Below are 20,776 nucleotides of genomic sequence, written 5' to 3'. Positions count from 1 at the left end.
CTCTCTTTTATCCCTTAGAACACTAGTATTTTGCTTCCTAAGGTATAGACTGCATTTATTTCATGCATGGTGCCTAACATAGTGCGTATTCAATATGTGTTTGTTGAATTAAATTCCTTATATTAAACATCTGTCAACCAAAAAAAAAATTAATAAATCTTTACCTCTCCTTTTTCATTTCGTATTCTTCTGTTAAAATCTTTACCTTCTAGGCACAGAAAATCTTCCCCAGGATGTAAAATACCACATTTGGTAGCAATGGCCCGAGCAGTATTAATATTATCACCAGTGACCATTCGCACAGTAATTCCAGCCCTCTGACACTTTTTAATTGCATCTGGCACCTGGTTTACATAAAAAAAAATTACAAAGTTAAATTGGTATTTTTAGAGGGAAAAACATTTCACTGCACACAACTGCATTATTTTATAGTCCCCCAAATGATGACAATGATACAATGACTTCATGATTGATTTCATTTCCAATACTCAATATTTCTTGCACTATTTTCAATAACCTCTTTCCAATTCCACTGCCAGACTTAGCTCAGGCTTCGTTTTCAGTTGTCATCTACTAATTTGTTTGCAGGATTTATTTACAGAAGGCTTTTTAAAGCACGCTTTCCCCCTGGCAACCATTAGGCAATTCTTTTCTGGTTGGTTTTCTACCTTTCTGGTTTTACTACCCAGATTACACCCGAGTAAAATGTTGGTATTCTTTTGTTTAGGGCTAAGGGTGGCTCACAATCTGTATCTTTTAAGTATTACCTTACCTACTCCCATACCTTCAATTTCCATCTAATTCCATCATATTCTAATGACTTTAGAATCCACATCCTGCTCCTACCTCGCTGTAAGAGGAGTCATAGTTCCACCTGAAAAGTGGGTATCGATTCAGGTGTCTAAAAGCAAAACCATGTTTCCTTTACCTATCTAGCAGAAACCTAAGAGTCACCTGTACTTCTTCTTTCAGTTCTCTTATCCTATATCCTTAGAAGCCAGTAAGTCCCGTGGATTCTACCTCAAATTTGCCCTGCATCATGTCTCTGTTGCTTCTGCCCAACCTACTTCAATGGATTTTTAATTGGTACCCTGCCAATTAAAGTTTGTTCCCCCTTTAAAACATATGATATACTTGATGGTAGAGTTTATTTTTTTAAACAGAAATACTCCCTTTCTTAAAATACACGATGATTCCTCAGCTGTTATCACAAATCACAAAGTTCTCAGTGTAACAGAATCACTGTTTGTGCCTGTACTACTACAGTTCCTTTCACCTAGAAAATCTTTTCCTGCTTTTCTATAAGCAGAAAATCCACACGGATCCTACTGGAGCAGGGGTTGCAAATTAAAATGCCTACAGGATCATGGAGGTAACATACATGAAGAAAATATGTTGAAAATGACAAACCCCCAAGACAAATGCCTAATGAAAGAGCTATTTAGCTCCAGCCTATTTCTGCCACGATGGAATGAGAGCCCAATGTTAACAGAACCTGTAATTGCAAAAGGAAGAAACACAGATTTGTGCATAATCTCTTCATACTTAATGTTTCTAACCTCCCCTCCCCCAACAAAGATAACCTGACTGAAGGCTAACTTTGGACTGCAGTCTACCTGTTTGTGAAGTCTATCCTAAATCCAGTGTAAATCTAACTTATCTGGAGCTTTCTTGGTCTACATAGACGAAACTGCACCTTCATCTTATACATACCTCTATTACAGGTCATCAAGTCATACTATAGTTATTGTTTACCTGAATCTTCAATGAGCTTCTTGAAGGCAGGACCTTTACCTTATCTTTGCATCATCAATACCTAGTATGCCTTTTGTTTATTTAACAAATAAGCACCAGGCATGTGACTGGAGTTTAGGATTTACTGAACTGCTGAATTAAATATCTTTGGGATAATAGCAAGGGGACATTTTCTAAGGGGTGCACATTCCAGACAAGGTACCTTTTTTTTTTCCCCCCAAGATGGGTCTCACTCCGTCACCCAGGATAAAGTGCAGTGGTACAATGCTGATTCACTGCAACCTCTACCTCCCAGGCTCAAGTGATCCTCCCACCTCAGCCTCCTGAGTAGTTGGGACCACAGGTGCATGCCACCATGCACAGCTAATTTTTTGTATTTTTAGTAGAGATGGGGTTTCACCATGTTGCCCAGGTGAACTCCTGAGCTCAGGCGATCCGTCTGCATCAGTCTCCCAAAGTAATGGGATTATAGGTGTGAGTCACCATGCCTGGCCCAGGGTACCATGTTTTAAAACATGTATGCAATGTAATTAATTGCAATTTAAATACATATTTATCTATAAGTTTTAAGATTTACATCATAAAAGTTATTTTCCTCTACCCAGTCAACTCTTAGTGATTCAAATAATTGGAGGGCGACATCACATGCATTTACTCAAACTAATATTTACTGAATGCCAGGCACTGTGCTTAGGTCCTAGTGCCAGAGTGATGAGCAAAAGGACAGGGCCTGCTGAAATTATTTTTTCAAAAAAAAAAAAAAAAAATATATATATATATATATATTTGACACTAAAAACACTTGTTTTATACATGTATGTATCTCCTGTTATCTCATTTGAGATAAAATCTATCTTAAATTTTTATATCTAAGCAGTCCTTGATTAGGTAGTATCCCAGGATCATCTGGACAGGGAAACAATGAGTAAAAGGGAGAAATTGGTCTCAGGTTAAAACTATGTGGCAAATAATACATAAGAAAGGCACACTAACATTTATTAACTGCCTACTAATCATCAGATGCTTCCAGCTTAAAACTCACAAACTATCTCTACTTTTACATTTAAGAAACTAAAGCAAGGCCAAGTACTTATACATATGCAATAAAAACTGGATTTGTTCTAGACATCTAATTATTCAAGAATCCCTCCACCAGAACTGCACTGTACAAAATAGAGAAACTCAGAGAAAGCTGTTTCATATGACATCGTCTCAATTTAGTATATAAATACCCATCTCATTTTGTGATACTGAGAAACAAGTGCCATTTACATGCTTTAAAAAGATAAAACTCTCCATCAACTGCAATGCCAAGAGCATGATAATAGACTGATTTGTCTTCCAAAGAATGAAAGTTGCAGATATTCTGATTTAATGTTAAAGTTTAAACCATAAGTCAATGTATAGAACTTTGAAAAGCCAGGCACAGTGGTGCGTGCCTGTAATTACAGCTATCCAGGAGGCTGAGGTGGGAGGCTGCTTGAGGCCAGGAGTTTGAGACTGCAGTGCACCATGATCTCCTGCCTGTGAAAAGCCACTGTACTACAGCCTGGGCAACATAGGAAGACCTCTTCCTTAAAAAAAACAAAAACAAGACAAAACAAAAAAACAACCTCTGAATGATTCTCCTGTGACCAAATGGCAAATATTACCCACCTGGCTATTTTATAAGCATTTGAAATTACAAAACCCCAAACCAAATTTATCTTGATCTTTCAACAGGCTGCTGTTTCTGATTCTCTTATTACATTGGTAACCCTCTACCAGCCACCAAGTTATACAAGTTAGAGACTGGTTCCATCTCCTTTATAAGACTTCTAATTGTGGCAACCTCTTAGTCGTAAAAGCCTTCTTCCCTAGCTACACACTTTCTCTAAAAGATCTTTAGTTTCATCAGTGATTTCTTCAGACTAGCCCACTTTCAGACTCTGAGGTCCAAATGCCTGACATACATTTGGATGTCTCAGACACCTCAACAATGTCAAAAATGGAATATCCAAACCCAATATATTACTTCCTACTGGTTCTATCTCCACTCACTTTGAAATCGTTCCTTTCTTTCCATCTCCTATGCCACAACTGTAGGCCAAGCCATAATCATCTCTTGCCTGGGATCACTGCAATACTCTCATTAACTTCCCTGCTTCTACTCTTCTTCATCTCTAATCCCTGTCTTACACAGTAACCAAAATAGTATTTTAACAACATAAATCATATCACTTCCCAGCCTGAATTTCAGAAAATTCAGAGCCCTCACAGCCCAGTAAGGCCAGAGATCATCTTGTCTCCCCTTTCTTCTTTACACTTACAGCCACACTGGCCTCCTTTCCACCTTGAAAATAGCTAAATACTTTTCTCACTTTCACTTGCATTTCTCATTTTGCTTGGAATGCTCTTCTTGCAGCTATTTACATGGCAGACCCACTGTGAACCATCAGATTGCATCTCAAATGCTATATCCTCAGAAATTCCTAATGCAGTCTCCCTCCATTACTTTATTTCATTACACTGTGCATATCTTATATATATAGCCCTTTTGCACTAGTAATTGTCTTATTTAATATCATCCCCCCGATATGCCATCCTGCCACCCAGAATATAAGGCCTATGAGAACAGGCACCAAGTCTTATTCCTCCCAAAATTCATTTTCACTTGACACGGTGTCCATGTATCTATCATTCTACCTACTTAGCTGTCTTCTTCCTCTAGAATATACATCTCAAGACTATTCTGGTCACTGCAGTATTTCCAGTTCCTAGAAGAGTGCTACATATTAGGTTTTGAATCAATTAGCTGATAAAGTCACTGAACAACAGTGGTTTTCTGCTAGTGCTGTTATTTATGTTGCTTCTTTGCTCAAGACATACTTAACTGCTCACTCTCTTTCTTGGTTTAGATAATACTTCCTCCTTAAGAATCAGATCAGGTAATTAACCTCTAGGAAGTCTTACCTGACCCCTCCAGTGGTTAATACAGCACAGTAGTCTTTTAAGCACCTGTGTTTTAGACAAAGCTGGTATTTTAACACACTAGGTGTACTAACACTCTATACATTCTCGATTTTTAAAAATCTGCCAAATAAGAGTAATAGTATGCATACCTCACAAAGTTAGACATTTAAAAAAATTACATGTAAAGCATGTGGCTTAAGTATATGGCACACAGTGAGAACTCAATAAAAAGATGCTATTAGGGTAAGTTGGGAACTTGTGTTCCCTGCTCATATAACATGCTCTGTATATACCCAGCAAGGTACTAATATACTGGGTTGCAATAATCATGTGTTTGGTTCGTTCCACATAAGACAGTAACTTCTTTGAGGCCAGGGATCAGATCTCAAAACTCTTAAGTCTCAAGTACCTTAGGATAGTGCCTGGCACACAGTAGTTGTTCAACAAACTTAAAAAACATGAAAAACCAAATAGCAAAAAAAAAAAAAAAAAAAAATTAAAGAGTGAAATCAGTCTAGAGCTGCACGCCATCCAATATGACAACTACTAGCAAGATATTTTAATTTGAATTAAATAAAATTTTAAAATCCTGTCTTTCAGTTGCACTACCCACTGAAAACTAGACGTCAGTAGTCACACATGGCGAGTGGCTACTGTATTGAACAATATACAGAACATTTCTATTATCACAGAAAGCTCTACTAGACAATGCTAGTCTAGAGACTGAAAACAAATAACTTAATGGCACCTATTATTTAAGATAAATAACTGAAAATTCTACCCACTTTAAGGCACTGTGCTTATGGTGCTATGAACACATAGGATCCCAAAGACAGGCTGTCTTTAAAAACCACAAAAGCTAGCATATGGCACCGTAGGTACTATTATTTCACTTAAAAAGCTAGCATATGGCACCGTAGGTACTATTATTTCACTTATCTTGGGTTCACACAGGAAAAAAAAAAATCACAAACACCAAGAATTTTACTAGAAAACTGGTTACAATTAAGGCCTAGGTCCTCTATAGTTAGGAGATTCTGCACATGCAGAACACAGAATGTTTCACCACCTCAGGTCTCACAGGATCTTCAATCCCCACAACAGCAATGCATGTAAGGCCGGTGACAATATCATTTTCATTATCCCACTCTGGTTCTGGTTCTCCTGCTGGAAAATCTCTGAATGCAAGACATATGGTTCTCAAGCCTTCTGATGCCATCGGTTCAATCACAGTTTTTACAATATCATCACGGTCCCTTGGTCTGAACACTTTTGCCTCACCATTAGCACTCAAGATTTTGAAACACCTAAAAGGAAATGTTGAATCCAAACATCAATAATTTAAAAAAAATAATGGTTAATGCCATTTAAGTGAACTGGCAGGCCTAGAAATCATGGGATCTGATATCTGGAATTTAGAGAATTACATATAATTCATTTTTATAGACTTAAATTCACCTTTCACCCTCCCCTTTACAAAACAGAACTAATATGTATGGTTCTCATTTGATAGTTCTCCATTTAGCAGTTACTCTAGAACTTCTCTAAACCTTCTCTTTTGGAAATGCAGTGCTTTCAAAGAATCCCTGGGTGGCAAAGGAGAATAAACTATATATACTTCACCATTTTGGTACAGAATCAGACATTAGTTTTAAATAACACCAAAATCACAAATGTGTTCTTCTTTTAAGGTATAAAGCCAAGTGTAGTCAACCCCTTACCTGAGATGTTGTTTCATCACCTATATTGTTTTAACCATGAAAGAAAAAAAATAACTTATTGTTAAAATAAGCATTCTATCAGAATGAGAGTTAATGCTAAAATAATTATTATTTTCAGTGACACTACTACCTTTTCTTTCATTATATAATGAATAAAAATCACACTATATACCTAAAGTCTGTTTTTCATAACGCCTCTCTATACTCCTCTCCCTTGATGATGCCATCTCCTCCTGCTTCTAGGGAGGTAATTCCCAAATCCGCATCTTCCATTTTGTTTTTCAAAGCTTTCCATCACTGCTGAAAAATTCTACCCAAATGTTTTATCACTACCTAAACCTTAAGGGATGAAAGCCTGGAAGCTGCCTCTTCACTGCCCATGTAATGTGCATCAACATTACCCTAATCATTTTGATGTAAGTCTAAAATTTCACTTTAATATTTATTTTTCCTGATCATCTCTCTACTATTAGCTCCTAAGTCCTATACATTTCCCCTCTGAACAGCCTCCTCAATGTGTCCACTCCTTTTTATTTCTCCTGCTACTACTTCCTTCTGGTTCTTACTTCAAGCTACAAAGCTACAGCTACTGTAATAGCAATAGCCTTTTAACTGATATCTGTCTGTAGCTGATTTTTTTTTTCCTCTAACCCACCTTGTTCCCTAATGCAAGAATTATCTTTAATCACAGCTTTGATGATTCTACTACTTAAAGAAAAAAATACTCCATTTGTATTATCTGGCTTATTTAATTTTAATTGCTCAGCCCAATATTTAAAAAGTCTCCACATCAAAATGCAAATATTACTGTGGGAACACTTGCTGTATGTTTACTGTCCATCAGGCTTCATGCTAGACAGCTGGTATGCATTATTTCATTTAAGTGCCACAGAGTTGGTGGTCATCAACCCCTCTCTCAGACGAGGAAAACGGAAGTAAGGGAAGAATGTGCCCCATATCCCAAAGCTAGTTAGTTGCAGAGGAAGAGTCAATGCATGATCAGTTTTGATGAAAAAAAATTCTCTTCTAAACCATCTATCTACTACCCACAAGCCAGGGATGAAACAAATTTCTAACCTTTTACAATGAAATCAGGTAACTGAGTGTACTGGGGCAAGAAGAAAGCTCTATATGGCCTGTGTGCCACAAAAACCCATCACTATTCACCTGAACTATACAACCAGATATTCCCCTCCCAAATACGACCTGCTGTGGTTTCCCTAACCTCAAAGTTCTCATTTCATACCAAAACCTATCTTAAATGCCCCATCCCTACAGTATGATCTCTCACCCAAAAGCTTTGTAACAATTTATTATATGCTGCCTTCAGTTATTTATTTATATATTTGTCTCTTAAACTAATTGTAAAGTGTTCATTAAGATAATACTGGCTTATAATCCACATGTAAGCAAATTAAAAGTATATTTTAAATATTTACTTTAATATTTTAAATACTATAATTTCAAATGAGTTCCAATTTTCCCAAATTGCTCTACACCAGTATTTTTTTTTAAACCAGTTCTCTACTTCTTTAATGGAATTAAAGAAACCAAAATAATTTTACCACCTTTAATATCAAATAAACATCAGGAGAAATATATGTGAGCATGTTACAGCAAAATTAAAGCTACTGGTCTGTAAAAGGACAGCAAGAAAGAAAAATTAGTATTCAAAATGACAGGAGTATTTAAATATGACACTGCAGCCGCATAAATATGATAAATCTCATTTTGATATAAATGGGGAATTTTCAAGATCCAGCTTTTATGCTTTGCTATTCTAAAAATTACTCCATAATTCTCGTATCACATTCAGAATCCAGTAACCACAATGAGCGCTGAAGATCTAAACTTGAGGCCAGGTGCAGTGACTCACGTCTGTAATCCCAGCACTTTGGGAGGCCAACACAGGCAGATTACTTGAGGTCAGGAGTTCAAGACCAGCCTGGCCAACATGGTGAAACCCTGACTCTACTAAAAATACAAAACTTAGCCAGGTGTGGTGGGAGGTGCCTGTAATCCCAGTTACTTGGGAGGCTGAGGCAGGAGAATCCCTTGAACCCAGGGGCAGAGGATGAAGTGAGCTGAAATGGCACCACTGCATTCCAGCCTGGGTGATACAGGGAACCTCCATCTTAAACAAACAAACAAAAAAGAGACATAAACTTAATTTTCTTCCCAGGAGGTTTTTTCAAGATTCTACATATTAAATAACAAGTAAATCAACTTCTAAAAATAAACATCAAACTATACATCATTAAACATACCAGACTGAATGTAATGGGTTTATTTTCCCTATAGTAAAATACTAAGAAATAAGAGAAGCTAGAGTGTGAAAATGGCAGAATAGCAGGGGCAAATATCTGGATACCATAAAATATGCTAAAAAGCTCTGAAGTCCTATCAAATGCCTGATGTTCACAAAAAGAAGACAACAACAACAACAACAATACAGTAGATATTCCATAAAGCAACTATAGTCAGCAATTTATTCATCTAAGCATTTTACTCTTACTTTTTCAGAATTATCTCAGATGCGCCCTTGCTGAATATTCGGTAACTTCCATCTGAATTTTTCAGAACAGTACTCATGGATTTCCTAACAGAATTGAAGGTGTAGACTTTGTACAGTGCTTCTTCTGGTATTTCATTTCTAACATCCTGATAATCCCGTTTTAAATCCAAAAGAAGTCCCAACAAGGCACATTCAGTTTTATTACCAACGTGACGAGGTAATCCACCCTCTTTCTCCGGGGGCTGTAAGAGAAAAAGGTTTAGTAGCTAGTATCATCTTGTTTCTCTATGAACATTTAATTTATAATGTAAAACAGAATGCGACATTCTAAAATAAAATTACAGAACAATTGTCTAATATCAACATTTTAAAGGAGGACACAGAAAAGTAAGGTAGAAAGGAGCCTGGGGTGAGAATGACATGGATTCTAATCTCAGTCCTGCCAGTTACTAGCTACATGAAATTTGACAATTGCCCAACTGCTGTGGTCCTTGGCTTCAGCGTCTGTAAAACAGGAGCACTTATGACCCCAAAATTAAATGATATAAGATGTATAAAGTTTATAGTTGGTTCCTAATACAGAGTGGAACTTAATTTTAATTCCCTTTTCCTGTTTTCACTTAACTTTAGTACTAAATCATTCAAAATTAAATCTACTTTACCAATTTTTATGGATTAAAAGTACATGCATTAAAATATTGTTCTCTTAAATGCAGTGAGAAGCTTTATTTCCTTCACAGTGCCTTCAGAAATACCACCTTACATAATCATCACAATGGGATTAAGGGCCGACGTGATCATCTTTACTCAGTAATCAAAGAAGGTAGCTCAGACTTTCAGCTAGTAAAAGGCAAAGTCAGATCTAGAACCAAGATCCCATAACTTTCCAATGCAATCATCCAATTCATGTATGTTTTCCCTAATGAACAGCATGCAATATTGTTTTTGTTAATGATTTTCATCCATAAATCACTAGAAGAGATTAAGTCAAACATAACATTGTATGCTTTCTGTTACAAATAAGATTTCTAAAACTTGTAAAGTTGAAAATTTTGTTTTATATGGTGGCACATGTCTAGAATTACTTTACTGCATTAGTTCTACAAAGGTCTAAGCACCACCTTTTAGGTAGGAACTACTGAGAAACCAAACAGAGCACATGGCAAGCATATATAAAACATGTTATTTTAAGTTGAAATCAGGCTTCAAAATTTTCTCTAAGTTGAGAGCTGACCTACTATGGTAAGACAGCTTGATCTTTCTCAAAAATGAGTTTAACAAGAATTTAAAATTAAATACATGTTCTGCTTATAAGGGTGGAGAGTTTCTGAACACAGGAAATTCAAAATATAGGAGGAGAAAAACGTAAGTAAACAATGTTTATGTTGATCAGCAGACCTCACTCATAACACAAATTTAAAAACCATTATATAAATAAATATATGCCTTTTAAAAACTTAACACAGTTCAGTTTACTTTACATACAGTAATGGTGGGTCTGAAGACTTACATACAGTCCCATCATTATAGATTTAAAAATTAATTTTTATATACATAAATTATTTCAAAAACCTTACCAATATTTTTGATGTATAAGCACAATTCACAGAAATTCCTGTTACAAGATAGGACAAAATATTTGGTGGAATAGCTTCTGGCTCAGGAACCTTTTTATAATGTTTTTCATTTATGTAAGCTTGAACAACTGTCATTCTGTTCATTGTCAAAGTTCCTGTTTTATCTGAACAAATAGCTGTAGCATTTCCCATGGTTTCACAAGCATCCAGATGCCTTACTAAGTTATTATCTTTCATCATTTTCTACATTAAAAAAAAAAAAAAAGTTAAGCTGCATATAAAACCAATCACCTCATTACATTAAAATGATTACAAATTGTTTTAAAATTAGAACTAAAACTCCCAACTTTCTATAAATACAATGTATAAAGTACCAATGTAATACTAAAATTTTCTTTTTTTTTTTTTTTTTTTAGCATATTTGACCTATTAAAATAAGCTAAACACAATGCTAGAGCTTTCTGGGGTTTCAATCATTTTATTGCTGCATAACATAACCTAGTAAGTCAGTTCAGGCACCTGCATCCATAAACAAATAACACTGAATATATGTCTCCAACGGTTTTTGCAAAATGTCCTCACATTACAAGAGCAATGACAATCTGTACAGTGGTACTTATAGTAGTGTAAGAGTATATTAAAGGATTAAGCCTCCCTATTAAGTGGAAAACAAAAGATTCTTACATCAGTTCCAAGGAAAAAATGGCTTTTATCAGCTAAAATAAAGAGCTTGTGGGTATGTAATTGCTTGATATTTTTATCATTAATTCTAAAAGAGTTAACATATCAAAACTAGAATGAGTCATTTTTTAGCTATTCTATATGCTGGCAGACTTGGCATTTTCATCCTTAGCAGCAAACTGTGTCTCACTTCTTTCTCTCATTTACAACAGAAAAAATCATTTCTAAAAAACCAACAGTTTTCACAGTAGTTTCACAGGGCATTTAAGCCAAAATACCTTATAATTAGTTCTCAGCACTTAATGTGGAATGGGTTAAAAACTATATGAAGTTATTTTACAAAGTGTTTTCTGTGATGACTAATATGCAAGATACTGCAAAAAAATTGGTTCCTTGAAAAAATATGTGAAAAACAGATGCGCACTTCCTAAATTACTTGTGATTTACATATTAAAGATGAGAAGAATGAAGTTTTGCAGTAAAGAAACCATGTTCAGTTTTGTGAAACACTAACAGAGAATCCATAAAGACTATACCTCTGTGAAAAGAACAGTAATTGGTAACATTAGAGCTAGATAAACATCTAATAAAGGCTTAAAAAAGTAGTTAACTTGTTCTTACTAATTTTATATTCAAAAAACATAAATCAATCCTACCAGTATCGTTCTAATCAATTAAAAAATTAGTATCATTAATGACTACTCAAAATGAACTAATGACAGTTTGGTAAAATGACTGTTCTGTGTCCAAAACTTGTATTTACCCCAAATTTTTCAAATTACTTTAAAATATCAAAAAAGGACAAATAGATGACTGATTATACTATATCTTATCACTCTGATACATTTGCCAATTTATTTTTTAAATGAAAGTTGTTAAATGCCTGAAAAGAAAATAAACTCAAACAGTAAGCAAAAAACATTCTTATCAAGACAGGTCTAATAATGAAGAGTGGAAAGGTAGAAACGATGACTAATTAATATTGCTCACTGTCAGCAATGTTTCTTAAGGAGAACTAGTAATTAACATTTGAAAATTTACAAAAGCAGCATTCTTCGTTTGGTTATAATTTTTTACCTGCAAGATCATTTTGAAAAAAAAAGTTCAAAATTGTCCAAGCTACGTTTAAAAAAAAAAAAAAAATGCAATCCACCTTTTCCGTAAGATAGAAAATTGATAAAAATAAATTAATAATCTTCCAAAAGATTATTACTTTAAGGTAAACAGCAGTAAGCAAAGCCATCAAAGCTCATCTCTTAGTATTCTACTTGGAGAACAAGAAGGACTGAGCTACTGTAAATCAAGTGGTCAGAGGAAGGTGACACTTGAAGGGACCTTATGAATAAAGAAAGAGAGCAGGTTACTCAAAGGAAGGAACAAGTGGGCCCTGAAGTAAGAATACAGTTGAGATGTTTGAAAATCATCAGGAAGACTGGTGAGGTTGGGCCAGAGGAGCAGAGAATGAGCAGAGAGGTAAACAAAGGCCAGATTGGCAGGGCCTTGCAGGCCACGGTAAAGAGTTTGCATTTTACTCTAATTGTCATGAGAACTAACTGAAAGGTTTTACACATGGAAATCATAATTTTTAAATTTGTTTTTATTTTTAGAAACATGAGCCTAACTTGCTCACCTTAATTTTACAGATGGAAAAGAGGAGGTGACGTGACTTGACAATATAACTATCACGTAGCGAAAATCACGCTAGAACTGTGCCTAGCAGAGTCGTGCTTAGTATTGTGTCAAGGCTGCCCTTATGTGGAATGCACAGGTCTCTTACAGAGATACTCAACTGGTGGGAGGTACAGGGCATCAATGACAACATTTCTAGAGAAAATAGTGTACGTTTATGAAAGTCCTCACTTTCAGAAGCAGAAAAGGAGTAACTAGATGGGCATTTTCTATACCAGCTAAGGGTTTAAACATAACAACGTCTACTGAACAATTTTCTACTTACTTTGACTGAATAAGCCAGTGAGATCGTGACTGCAAGTGGAAGACCTTCTGGCACTGCGACCACTAAAACCGTAACTCCAATAATGAAGAACTTCACAAAGTACTGTATATAAATTGGTGTGCATTCAGCAAGCCATGGTCTTTTCTGAACCCAGAAGGTGTCAATGACAAAATATAATACTAGAATGATAACTGTGATGGCAGACATCAACAGACCTTTCAGAATAGAAATGAAAGAAAAATGTGATTATTTAAAGTTCCAGACACTAACCACTGCCAGATACATATTAACCACTGTAAAGAGTTATAACTTGCTCGATAGTAATGAATTTCTCTGAGAAATTGTTACTTCTTTCTTGCACCTAACTTGTAACTTGACATTGTCCGATTCAATTTTTTGCTTCCAAGTACAGTCTTGTCCCCAGGAGAACTGGGAGAAAAACACTTAGGATTCTTTCCTTAGACTTAATTATATCTTTGGCCTTGTACTGAAACTGAGACAAAAATAATACGCAATGATAAGGAAGTACCCAAAGCTTAGAATAAACTGGTGCTTTACATGTTCAAGAAGCAAGCTCCCTAATGCTTAAAGAGAAACTGGTAAAAATCTGATCAATGGGGAGACCTGGAATTAAATACTCAACCCATGTTTTTAAAAAATAACATTATAATAAATAAAATTATATAGTACGAATTATTTCTTCAATTTTTTTTGCTCTATCCTTACTGTTTCATTAACTTAGTAAACCAAGAGTTAACCATGTATCTTGTGGGATACTCTGCTTTTTGACGTGTATGAAAAAACAGGGCAGCTGGCTGGGTGCAGTGGCTCATGCCTGTAATCCCAGCACTTTGGAAGGTCGAGGTGGGTGGATCACCTGAGATCAGGAATTTGAGACCAGCCAGCCAAACACGGTGAAATCTCATCTCTACAAAGATACAAAAATTAGCTGGGCATGGTGGCGCGTGCCTGTAATACCAGCTACTCCAGCTGAGGCAGGAGGATCGCCTGAACCCGGGAGGCAGAGGTTGCAGTGAGCTGAGATCGTGCCACTGCACTCCAGCCTGGGTGACAGAGCGAGACTCCGTCTCCCACCCCCAACCCCCCCAAAAAGGAGGCAGCTGGGCACAGTAGCTCACGCCTGTAATCCCAAGACTTTGGGAAGCTGAGGTGGCAGGATCACTTGAGCCCAGGCATTTGAGACCAGCCTGGCCAACACGGTGAAACCCCGTCTCTATTAAATTTACAAAAATTAGCCGGGTGTAGTGGCGTGCATCTGTAGTCCCAGCTACTTAGGGGGCGAAGGCAGGAGGATAACCTGAGCCTTGGGATGTCGAGGGTTCAGTGAGCTGTGATCATACCACTGTACTCCAGCCTGGGTGACAGAGTGAGACCCTGTCTCCAAAAAAAAAAAGAAAAAAGAAAAGAAAAAAGAGAAAAGGTAAGTCCACATATCTGGTTCTAACATTCCAATCTAATGTCTACTAAGTGGATTTACCACCTCAAATTCACTCTTTTCCCCCAACATTACATGAGTCAGTATTACCACTTGGCTACATATTACAAAGAGCAAATATTTGCTATTAGATAATAAGCATACTGAGGACAGAAGCAAAAACATCACTTTTTCCATCACACTCCTAGAGAGTAGTAAAATGATACAATTTAAGCAATTTTAATAATATATGCTTATTTATCCACACAGTGTTCTTCCAAAAACATACTACTGCTGGAGGTCATGCTGTTTTTAACCTTAGAGCTCTGCTTTTTCCCTTAAAGAACAGCTGTATTAACAGGTATTTTCTAGGGATGGCAGTAATGTAGTAACTTCAGCCTCACTACAATAACTCCAGTGCAGAACTTTAACATTAGAGACATAACTAAAAATTCTCATAGATAACCAGTAAAAAGATGAGCAAAATGTGTGATGAAATTTTATTAAAATATAATTAGTTCATCTTAACTGAATAATCTCACAGGTTGCCTTTTCTCCACTTAATGCAGAAATTCAGAGATGAGTGCATAGACTTGTAACTGGACAGACTTAGGCATTAATCCTAACCCGACCGCTTATTAGCAAATTTTAAGTACCTATAGTAACTCAAAGGGCCTGGTGCACTGTAGCTAGAAGTGAAAATATTTCGAACTCCCCTTCTATTCACAAAGTAACAATTTCCAGGCTTAAGTGTGTCAAAAGACAATTTGTAAGCAGAAAGCATATTTAAAAATAAAACACTTAATTTTCTTCTCCATATCATACCTGCTTTGCCAATCTGAACAGCCAGTTTTGTAAGTTTTCCTTGTAAAACAGATTTTTCCTTTTTTGGCAAATTTGCTTTCTTTTTATCTTTTTCATCACCATCTCCACCTTCTTCACTCTTCAGTGGCTGCATTTCCATGGCTGCACCATCCTGGGCTTTTGCTACATTTAAGAGCAAACACAACTTCACTATACTTTAAAGGCACATATCATTATTAATATCTTAAAGAAATTTTAAAAATCAGTTTCTTACAGAAACCAGTAAAGGTATAAGCATTCAGCTTTGTGAGTGTGTGTGTGTGTGTGTGTGCACGCGTATGTGTCTACACAGAGAAAATAAGACAATAGTGACATTAGGTTGTGAAACTTTGTACCAGATTTGAAAATGTTGTGCTAGGTAATGAGGATGAGGCATGTACGGTCCTTAAACTAAGAACTAAAGAGTATTAAATTTCTTTTCCTGTGCGTTTTGTTAGGTAACATCTAAACAACATAAATCCCTCCCCTATAATTTATGACCATGATGTAGAGATTATGTATAACCGTATGTATATAGAAATATGCATATATTTATGGACTCTTAAATAAATGCAACATTTATGCTACATATTTTGTTTCTTATGCATTTTTGCTACTAACTATATAATAACCAGTGTTCAAATACTTGAAATACTTGAAAGTTACTCTACATAAACTACTGACCTCGTGTGATGGGGCATAGTTAAAACTCTGTTTCATGCACAAAATTATTAAAAATATTGTACAAAATTACAATCAGACAATGTGTAGAAGGTGTATATGGCAATGTATAGATAAATTTCATGTTTGGAGTTGGGTCTCATCCCCAATATATCTCATTATGTACATGCAAATATTCCAAAATCTGAAAAAAAAAAAAATCTGAAATCTGAAACACTTCTGTTCCCAAGCATTTCAGATAAGAGATACTCAACTTGTACCACAAATCATACTTAAAATCTTATTACCATTAACACTGTAGTGATAACATGACTAAGACAACGGCAGGAAAAAAGGTTAATCCAAGCTAACATATATTGTTGATTTTCCCTGCCACATGTATCTTACTTTTGAATAAATATGGTACACAGTAGATCTTTGGATATACTGAAAACAAGCTCACAGTACTTTTGTCTTCCTAAATTTACCTTTGTTGCGATTCTCAATAGCTCCATCTTGTTTCTTATCTGTAGGAACAAAATGGGAATTAAAGCTTTCCAAAAGAAATGAATACAGCCATGCTAAATTATGCAGAAGTAGTTCACATTTCTATAACAGTTGTTACACAATGGTGTGTGTGTCTACAGATTAGAAAACATTTGACTTGTGATGACCTGCTGGGTCAATCACTCCCTAAGTCTCACCTATGGGAGAATACTGCAAAATAATTTAGGGTGTCTATATTTGTTTTATTTTTCCATAAGACTTCACTATTTTATAAGCTATAACAAACCTAAATATGATACAGAAGGTTTTAAAACCAAATACAACCCTAAGAAAGCAGAAAAAGGCAGGGGTGGAGAGGGAGGAGGAAGGGATGTTATAAAAAGACAATGGGCAGCCGGGTGTGGTGGCTCACGCCTGTAATCCCAGCACTTTGGGAGGCCGAGGCAGGTGGATCATCTGAGGTCTGGAGTTCAAGACCAGCCTGGCCAACATGGTGAAACCCTGTCTCTAGTAAAAACAAAAAATTAGCCGGGCATGGTGGCAAGCACCTGTAGTCTCAGCTACTCGGGAGGTTGAGGCGGGAGAGTTGCTTGAACCCAGGAGGCGGAGGTTGCAGTGAGCCAGGATCACGCCATTGCACTCCAGCCTGGGGGACAGAGTGAGACTCCGTCTCGAAAAACAAAAAAGACAACTGGCACACAGGAGACTGTTGATGAGACTGAGGACAAAAATTTTATGTACAAAAGATAGGAAAGGCAACTTAGTAAAACTAGAATACGAATGTACAGAATAAACCAGTAAGACTACCAGGTAAGGTAGCTCTCCAAATCAGCTTATATTTGGAAAAAACATAAAGATGAGCGTTATCTGAAGCCACAAAGTAACGAAGGAAGGGACAGGCCTATTGTCTGGAGTAGGCACTACAATATTAAAAATGACAAAGAGCAGCAGAACCATTCAGTCTATATTCTTCTAGCTTCCTTATCGAGGAGAACTATCTTCAAACGGAAAACATGGAACAAACATGGTCAAGAAGGAATAGAAGCTCAAGATTGATGAGGAGATAGTAAGATAATACCTAGCTACTTTTAATGAGCTCAAGTTTGGAGAGACCAGAGGGCCACAGTCCAGGCCACTGAGGGAACTGAGACAGATTACCCTGGACTGCTTCTGAGTAATCGCCAAGGTAGTCAAGGGAATGGGAGAAGGGCTGGAGGTCCACAGATGAAAAAATGTTGCCCTGTTCTTTTAAAAACAAAACAAAACAAAACAAAACAAAACAAGGGAGTCAACAAATTAGATGTTAATTTCTGGGGAATGTTCTGGACTGGATTAATAAAACCAGTGTATAAGACTTAGGGGGAAAAGGAGCTTACTGGAAAAGACACTGTGGAATAAAGTGAGGATGCAAACTTCCCTTCAGCGTCCAGTGACTTTCAACTCCTGTGCATTAGGATGGAGCACAGCATAAAAGAGTAGACTCTTGAGCCACAGAAGAGGGTGCGACCTGCCACTTACTAGCACTTTGATCTAGAGCAAATGACATAATCTCCATAAACCTCAGTTTACTCATCAGTAAAATAAAAAAAAAAAACAGTCTTTATACAGTTGTGAGGATTAATGAGATAGTGCATGTAAAACACTTAATAAATGGAACCATTATTGTGCTGGTTTTCAAATCGCATTCTACTCAGCCTTAAGAAACCTATGGAAGCACACTGAGAGCTGCTTCAAGGAGGACACAGGAAAAAAACCTAGAATGGGGGGCTTGCTACCTGGATCTGAGTCTAGAACTTTTCACATACATTTTTGTTTCAAATAGAGATTTTATAGCTAATGGCAAAACTCAAAGAACAAAACAAACCACTCAAATATTAAAACCACTGCTGTAGTTATAGCAAACCAGGATTTTAGCCAGGCAGTTATTTTAGAATGTTTCAAAATATTCATGTGAGAAACAACAATATGGGTTTACTATCCTAAATAACATTAAATAAATCTAAGCAGCTAAACCACAGTAAAATGTCAACCTAAAGGGAAAAGACTCCAGAGGGGTGATCCTGAGTGGGAAGGAAGGGTGGTACAGCAGACACTTCGAAGCAGGGTAGGGAGGGCTTTTGAAAAGTGGCATGCCCCTAACTATGCGATTCTGAGATGTCTCTTGCATATAACAGTTTCTTGGAAGATCCTTGTGGATAAATGGTATGATTATCAAGTTTGCTGATAACAGAACACTTGGAGGGACAGGAGATACAATAGATCAAAATTTTAAAAAGATTGTGTTATCTAACGATGGGCTGAATATAACAAGAGAAATGTAACGTGTCAAAGTGAAGTCCTAGTCTTGTGTTAAAAAACCAAGCACATTAAGTATAGAGTAGAAATGTGAATAGCTGAAGAAGATTAGAAGCTCAGTGAAACCAAAATATAATATGGTTGATAAAGAAAGCTACTGCTAAAGTAGCAAAAAAAAAAAAAAAAATCCGCAAATAGGAAGTGAGAGTTCAATTCATTTTGCTGATCAGATAACAGGAGAGATTCTACACCTAGAGAATAAACGGAAGAATGCCAATGCAAGTATTCAAGTAGATACTGAATTTCTCTGGCCATGTTAAAGAGGACTGATGTATTCTCTAAAGGCCCACGCTATTAAGTCTAAAAGAAAAATCTTCTTTTAACTTTTTGTAGAATTTTTCATACCAGAATCTCTTGAAAGAAGGTATTAGTTCTTAGAAATTATTTGCCATATTTCCAAATACCAATTATAGAAAATTGTTATTCTTACTTTTCTTTTCCTTTTTCTTCTCATCTTTCTTCTCTTCCTCTTCACCTCCAGCTCCAAGTAAGGTAAAGATAATTCCAGTTTGAGAATTTACACCTACAGCTGTAACTACCATTCTTCCAGAGCCTTCCATTACATGAGTACCTATAACCAAAAACATAAGTTTGTTTTTAAAAATTCTAATAGATTTCCTTGATACACCAAATTTCAAACTTTGGTAATACTGTTTTTAATATCCTCAACATTTAGGAAAAAAAAATATACACATATATATAATTTTTTTGTTTTTTTTTTTTTTGAGATAGGGTCTTGGTCTGTCACCCAGGCTGGAGTGCAACAGTGTGAACATGGCTTACTACAGCCTGGATCTCCTGGGCTGAAGTAACCCTCCCGAGTAGCTGTGACCACAGGTACGTGCCACTACACTCTGCTAATTTTTTTAAAAAAATTTTGTAGAGACGGGGTCTCACTATGTTGCTCAGGCTGGTCTCAAACTCCTGGGCTCAAGCAATGCTCCCGTCTTGGCCACCCAAAATGTTGGGATTACAGATGTGAGCCACCATGTCTGGATCAATAAAATAAACTTAGTAAGACATTAAATAAAACTTATTTCTTATGCTTAAGGTTTTAACTCTAAATCAGTCATATCCAAGTTCAAAGCTCAATCTACTACTCACTTACCGTATAATATTAGGTAAATTGTAACAACTCAGTTCCCTGTCTGTACAATTCGTAGAAATACAATGAGATTTACATTTCTCATATAAACTTATAAATGTAAAGTGTTTAGCATACTGCCTAGAATTTGTAGGGGTTCAATGAATGCTCATTATTAATTGTAACCTAAGGTATGAGGGACATTTCTCTGAGAAAAACACTGCTTATATGTATCAATGACAACCAATTTCACATTTCCCACACCCAACTTCACAACCTCTACCTAACACAAGCTTTCATTTCTGCCCACCTTCATAATTGCAATAGCCCCCTACTTAGTCTCTGTGTCTTCCCAGTTCATCCTGAAATCCGTTTTAATCTTCCTAAAATGTGATTTCATCATATACTTCTCATGGCTCAAAAATTTCTGATTCTTCACTGCCTACTGGATTGAGTCCAAAGTCCTCACCCTTGAGACCAACCCAGTCTTACAAACTTACTCATCCGCTACTCTAACATAAAATTTCATTACAGAAAACTAGGAATCAGAGATGAGAACATGGACTAAATTCTGACTATGTCCATCAAAACAATTTTGCATGTTGGCAGCCATTACAATTCTAATTTTCTAGAAACTTGCCCAAGGTTATACAACTACTTTTTTTTTTTTGGTAGAGACAGGGTCTGTGTCACCCAGGCTGGTCTCAATAATTGTCTCCTGTCTCAGTCCCCAAAGT

At 36.3% G+C, this 20,776-nt stretch overlaps 1 protein-coding gene across 7 annotated transcripts in view; it reads right to left on the bottom strand.

Moving 5' to 3' along the window:
* LOC105483759 (ATPase plasma membrane Ca2+ transporting 1) overlaps nucleotides 1-20,776 on the bottom strand; it is a 117,901-nt gene that overhangs the window by 22,867 nt on the left and 74,258 nt on the right. For all 7 annotated transcript variants that reach the window (XM_071071324.1, XM_011744735.3, XM_071071322.1 and 4 more), the window contains exons 6-13: nucleotides 19,386-19,526; nucleotides 16,582-16,620; nucleotides 15,416-15,577; nucleotides 13,156-13,370; nucleotides 10,521-10,763; nucleotides 8,944-9,185; nucleotides 5,777-6,014; nucleotides 165-344 (exon numbers count right to left, since the gene is read on the bottom strand). In XM_071071324.1, coding sequence (XP_070927425.1) covers nucleotides 165-344; nucleotides 5,777-6,014; nucleotides 8,944-9,185; nucleotides 10,521-10,763; nucleotides 13,156-13,370; nucleotides 15,416-15,577; nucleotides 16,582-16,620; nucleotides 19,386-19,526 — 1,460 coding nt within the window. The remainder of the gene's footprint in view (nucleotides 1-164; nucleotides 345-5,776; nucleotides 6,015-8,943; nucleotides 9,186-10,520; nucleotides 10,764-13,155; nucleotides 13,371-15,415; nucleotides 15,578-16,581; nucleotides 16,621-19,385; nucleotides 19,527-20,776) is intronic.

The sequence above is a fragment of the Macaca nemestrina genome, chromosome 10 (genome assembly GCF_043159975.1).
Source record: "Macaca nemestrina isolate mMacNem1 chromosome 10, mMacNem.hap1, whole genome shotgun sequence".
NCBI classification, from domain to species: Eukaryota; Metazoa; Chordata; class Mammalia; order Primates; family Cercopithecidae; genus Macaca; species Macaca nemestrina.
This window is presented reverse-complemented; position numbering and strand designations above follow the sequence as displayed.